A 6,000-nucleotide genomic window follows, 5' to 3' on the forward strand; every position below is an offset into this window, starting at 1 on the left:
GTTCCCCACTCTGAGCTCGGATTTCAGCACCGCGGACAGGAATGCGCATGAGACCAGCACCACGGAGAGCTCCTGCGGACGCGGACGTGAGCAGAGTCCAGGCCACAGACAAAGACAGATGCAAGCAAGTGAACTCGAACTCGGAGAGATGGCTGCACAAACGTGCCGACTAACCGAGAGGTAGAGACAAATAATGCAGGTCAAAGCTCGGAGATGAGGAGACAAGCTCTGGGGAAACACCCAGACCCAGACTTCGCTGTCTTCCCCGTTGTCCGGCAGGGGTCGCTCTCGCCCGACGGCCGTGCCCTCCAGGACCTTGGGACCAGTTACAGGTTGACATTCTCCAGTCTGTGCCCACTGCCAAAACTTGGAGTGGGGAGGATTTAGACACTCTCCTCTCCAGCCCCAGTAAGCATGGCCTGTTTGGCCTCAGCTGTGTGGACACCAGGGGACGGGAGTGAAAATCTCCTCAACAGCCCCCCTCCCCAAGTACTAGATAATCGCTCTTATAAATATAGCCCGACCTGGCCTGACTCCTTAATCCTGACCGTGAGGGAAGGGACGCTAGAGACACCGCAGGGTCCATGAGGAAAGTCTGCCTGGGAGAGGCGGGGAAAGGGGGTATAGATGCCCCTTTTTTTGTGGGGACATCTCCCGCAAGGATGAGTCTCCTTAGTGAAAATGTCACTCTGTAAGAATGTATTTCTTGGATGTGAATGTCTTGGATGTGAGTATCTCATGGATAGGGACAATTTCCCATAGAGAATATGGCTTTCAGGGGGCTCTCATTGGGGATATCCTCCCCAGAGTTCTCACATGATGTCACCCATGGGATCCTCTTCGGGAAGGGATGCGCTTTGAGATGAAGCATCACCTTTCAGACAACAGCTCTCTTAGGATTGATTTTCAGGGTGAGGGACTGTTCTTGATTGGCGAGGGCATCCCCGCAGACACTAACTCCCCGTGGGAATGTCTCCCCGAGGGAATCTCGGGGGGCGGGGGATGTCCGCAGAGGAAATACATCTCAGAGAGAATGCCTCCCTTGGGGTGTTCCCTGCATGAGAATGTCTCTCTCTTGGGGTGTCTCTATGGGGGTCTCTCGGTAGCAAGGCTCCCTTGGGGACATCTGGAGGCTCCACCTCCCCCTCCGCCCCTTCCTCCTCCCAACGCGGGCAGCGGTGGCCGAGGCCAGGCTCGGGCGCCCAGACGCAGTGACGGCGCGGGCCCGCCCCACTTCGCTCCGCCCCCGCCACCCCCCCTCAGCCACCGCCGCCGCCGTGGTCCCCGCGGCTTCTCCCTCCCTCCTCCCTCCTCCCGCCGCCGCCGCCGCCTCCCTCCTCCCTCCCCGGGGCCGAAGCCGCCGCCGCCGCCATGGACGATTCGGGCCTGATCCGCCGCCGGAGGCTGCAGGTACTCGGCAGCCCGGGTCGAGGGGAAGGGGTCGGCGCCCTGGGGCGGGGTCAGGTAGGAGAACTTGCGCCTGGGTTGACCGGGCACCCCCTCCCACCGCCTCGGGAAGCTACCAGCAGGGAACGCGGTGGCCGCGCGTCCCGCTGCGCTGGGGACCCGCCCCTCAGGCGCCGCCCGGAGATCCAGGGAGCTGATGGAAGGGGTGAAGCCTCGCGCTCCCCCTCGAGGCCGGCCGGAGGGGCACCTGGACCGCGGGCGGGGGAGGGGCATGGGGTCGAAGTCATCGTCCTGGAGTCTAGCCAGTCTGGGAATGTGGGGGCTTCTAGCAAAGTTATTGCCCCAGGGCTCGCGCCCCTCGGGGCCACCGGCGCTGCAGCAGCCGTAAACATGTTTATGCAGTGGCCTCGCCCCTCACCACCTCAGGAGCCCTTTCGGAGGCGTGGGACCCACACCCTCAATGGACCTATGTGGCCACCAGGATTCTTCCTACTGCCCTAATTGGACCAGCACCTAGGCAGCATCACCACTCTTCATTCCACCAACCTCCACTACAACACCCCTCCCCACGACCGAGATCCTCAAGTCCAGCCCAGCTTGTAGGTGGGCGGGAGCGATTTTTAGCTCCTTGCAGCCTTAGAGGATGCTGGTCTCCAGGCTGCGCAGGCGCAGGAGGCGTGGGTCCACTGCGCGGAGTGGGACACTGAGGGTTGTGGAGTTGAAGGGATGGCGCGGGCAAATCCAGATGTCAGGAGCTCCCACTTCAAATGTAGGTAGGGATTCTGAAGCTGAGAAGGATCCTCTGCTCTTGTCTTGGGCTTGTGCTTCTGAGGGGTTAATAGGGAGGTTTGATGTGAGTGTGGTTCCTTAACATTGCTCCAAGGCAAAACCTTGGGGTCTGGCCCTTCTGAGCCTTCTTGGAGATCAGCCTCACGATTGCTACTCTTGAATTTAGATAAAGCCAAGTATGGTCCAGACTCAAGTTCCATCTCAGTCTGGACCTTAGGGGAACAAGGGGAAGATTCAAGTCTTCACCTGGGAGTTGTCCATCATTCCCAAGGTCGGAGACCAAAGAGAGCTGATCAGTCAATGTGGCAGGAAAAGTGAAAATTAGAAGGCAGAAAGAACTTCCCGGGTGTCTGGGTGATAGTGAAGCCAGACAGGTTGGAAAGTTGATTTGCTTTCAAAGTGAGCTCAAATGGCCAGATCTGGAGCCTAGGCCTCTCAAAAATCCTCTTCACAGGTTCCATCCTCCTTCCAGGGCTAGGTTAGGAAAATAGGTTCTGAGAAAAGGGAGGGAGCTGCCGCAAAGTTAGATCAACTGCAGCAGCAGCGAAGCTGGGTCGGCGCCGTCGGGTCCCTCGGAAAAGGGAGGAAAGGGGCGGGGCCTGCATGTGGTATGTCCCCGCCCTCGGAGCCGGCTCTGACTTCCATTGGCTCAGCTCCACGCGGGACTTCTGTTTCCCGCGCAAGACCCCTCCCCCAGCCCTGCATCCTTCCACTCACCCACCCACCCAACCCACACGTGCACTTGGTCTGACGACCCGACCCTCGCTGGAAGGCTGCCCCCTCCTTATTCCATCTGGTAGAGTTAACTATTTCGGTGCCTGGATACACTCACACTCACGGGTGCACCTTCTTAGGATGTCCCACCACCGCTGAGCGCCCAAAGGTCTGCTGAGTGTGTTGGGATCAGACTTACAAACAGCTTCGCGAGTTCGTATGCCTCCCTCGTCCATAGCGCCATCCATTCATTAATCTCAGGGAGAAGCAGCATCCGCTCCGCAAAGCGACTTTGCAACTCTGTCTTCATTGACGACAAAGATCTGAATTCCGCAGCTCCAGTTTGCCCTTTCTTTGGCTCTAGAATGTTTGCGGGCGCTAGCAGATGAGGCTGGGTTTGAGGACTTTTTCGGGTGGTAAAGATCTCCCAGGGGCTTACCTTCCAAGATCAAGTTAACCAGGTCTGTCCCTGAGCTCCGTGGCCAGAAAATCCAGGTCTTGATTTTGCCTGGGCCATTGCAGGACCAGCAGCTTTAGTCCCCCAGGTCTAGGCAGCGAGTCATTCAAGCCAGAGGGAAAACTGGGTCTGGATTTCTAGTCATTCATGGCTGGGGATAGCAAGGCTGCCTGCCCTTTGATCCCATGCATATATCTGTCCTTAGTTCATGGGAGTGGGAAGACCTTCTGACTAATTCTCTGTCATGCAGCATGTCTATCCATAACTCCTGTTCTTTTGATTGAATTTTTATTGAGTACATAATATGTGCTAGTCACTATGCTAAGCACAGGCACCTGTGTCATCTGACAGAAGAAACTCTTGGGGACAATGTAGACCACATGCCAAGGTCACAAAAGGCAAAATGGATTTTTGGACTCAGGTTTTCTTTTTTACAGAAATCCTCAGAAGGGTCTAGAATATACAACCCCCTCCCCCTGAAGTCCCCTCAAACTTTTTTTTAATATTTATTTTTTAGTTTTCAGCAGACACAACATCTTTGTTTGTATGTGGTGCTGAGGATCGAACCCTGGCCGCACACATGCCAGGCAAGAGCTACTGCTTGAGCCACATCCCCAGCCCACTAAAACATTTTTTCAACACCTCCTCCCCAGCCCTGAGCTGGGTATGGAATCCAGGACCTCCTTCACAGGCATGGGCTCTACAACAGCTACATTTTCAGCTCAAAAGACCCTTTGAAACTCTCACCCAAATCTTTCCACCTGCAGCCCTACCCAACCCAAATCACTCCATATCAGCCTTTGGATACAGAACTGGCTGGAAACCGAAGTTCCTTATCCCCGTGGCTGTCCTTAAAAAGTGCAGGGACTCTGTAACTTCTGATCTCTGCAGTGATTTCCTAAGTGCTAGAAAAATAGAAAAAAGAACTTCTTCGAATGTGGATACATAAAGTTAATAGCCAGCAATGACTACCATTGTCATCAAAAAGGATCCCTTGGCCACCACCAGATTCTCATTTCAAGTCTGTTTTGAGCCACCCTAACTATCTACCACCCCCACTTCCGTGACTCTCACTGCAGAGGCGTCATTCATTCATTCAGCATCTCAGGCTTGAGCATGCTAAGCTCATTCCTGCCTTCAGGCCTTTGCCCTTGCAGTTCCCACCACCTACTATTCTCTCTCTGCTGATCCCCCTATGGCTGGCTCTTATATTTCAGACCAACTTTAAAAAGTTATCTCTCCGGAGATACCCCCTCTGGCCATGTGCTCCCTTCAAGTCGTGTCCATTATATTACATTAGATTACTCTGTCTAGTTCTATTCATAACACATTGTCTAAAGTTATTTATTTTGCTTTAACATTAATCTTATTTGGTGTCTGCTTGTCCCTCTAAATGCTACCCTTAAAGGACAGATTTTTTTTTCCCCATTCACCGCTGTCTCTCACACCTAGCTAGTGTAAGTTTGCAAAGTATTTTTCGAATAAAGACTTCTGCTTCACTTGCACAAACATGCACTGAGATGCCAACCCAGCAGCCCTATATAGGGCCCTTCTGTACTTGACCCTGTGTTGGTCCTTGGGGATCAGGAGAAAAGTCACCCTGGGACACTCTTCTCAATGCATGGCCAAGGATGAAGGTGAAGATGCTGACGAGACGATTCCACGTTACTTCTGTTCCTTGGGCTTGCTCAGTGGCCTTGTGAGTAGTGGCTACAGGTCCACGCTGACCTCCATCTTTTTGCCCCTTTCCTTTCCAGAAGGATTTGCCCTTGCCCCGGAAAAGCAGCAGGTGAGCCTTGGAAAGAGACGCACTATTCTGGCTGCCCTTTCTTCGGCCCGGGTGGGGGCGCCAGGCGCGCGCGCAGGCGGGGCGGGGCGCGCGGACACACAGCAGCGCCCCCTCCCGACCGGCTGCAGCCGCAGGGCCCTCCCCTCCCCCGCCCTCCCCTGGCCGCTGCGGCTCCAGCCTCCGCCCCACGCGCTCGCTCCCCGCGCCGCCGCCGCTGCTGCTGCCGCACCTGCCACCATGTCGCCGCCGCCGGGTCATGTCTGACTCTCTCTGGACCGCGCTTTCCAATTTCTCGATGCCCTCCTTCCCCGGCGGCAGTATGTTCCGCCGCACCAAGAGGTAGACCCCCGAACCCCCAGACCTTGTCCCGGCCCTCAGCGTAAAGCCGCCCATTAGGCTGCTGCAGCAGGGCGGGGCCCGGGATGCAGCTCCCTGTCCAGCTGCGCCAGAGGTGTCCGCGCTTCGCCTTCCCGCCGGGATGGGATTCAATTTGGGCGGTGCGGGTCGGGAGCAGGGGGACTGCAAACTGGATAGATGGCCGCAGGGGGAGGGGTTGGCCGGGTGGGGGTTGCAGAGCCTTTGTCTACTGGTGCTACGGGCTTTGCCAGCCTGGTGGGTGTTGGGAAAGAAGGGGAGGGTGGGGGCTTGGCACCCTCAGAACAATAGCCGCAGCCTGGCCTCCCCCCACTCCCATGCCGCGTGCTCCTGGACGGGCTAATGTGCTCAGTCACTGCGGCTGAGGGTGGAGGGGCTGGAGGGGCTGGGGGCTCCCTCTTCAGGAGCTGGTGTCCTGAAAGGCAGAAGAAAAGGGGGTCTTGTATCATAGCTCAGATCCCCCCAATAT

General features: G+C 56.3%; 1 protein-coding gene across 2 annotated transcripts in view; it reads left to right on the forward strand.

Annotated features, from left to right (window-relative positions):
* Nucleotides 1-1,264: 1,264 nt before the first annotated feature.
* Nucleotides 1,265-6,000, forward strand: part of Mast1 (microtubule associated serine/threonine kinase 1) — a 29,234-nt gene continuing 24,498 nt past the window's right edge. Inside the window, exons 1-2 of one of the 2 annotated variants that reach the window (XM_078036823.1) lie at nucleotides 1,265-1,410; nucleotides 5,125-5,156. In XM_078036823.1, the coding sequence (XP_077892949.1) occupies nucleotides 1,372-1,410; nucleotides 5,125-5,156 (71 nt within the window). In that variant the 5' untranslated portion in view covers nucleotides 1,265-1,371. Of the gene's footprint in view, nucleotides 1,465-5,124; nucleotides 5,157-6,000 lie in introns of both variants that reach the window. The other variant, XM_078036816.1, reaches the window with a different exon arrangement.

The sequence above is a fragment of the Ictidomys tridecemlineatus genome, chromosome 2 (genome assembly GCF_052094955.1).
Source record: "Ictidomys tridecemlineatus isolate mIctTri1 chromosome 2, mIctTri1.hap1, whole genome shotgun sequence".
NCBI classification, from domain to species: domain Eukaryota; kingdom Metazoa; phylum Chordata; class Mammalia; order Rodentia; family Sciuridae; genus Ictidomys; species Ictidomys tridecemlineatus.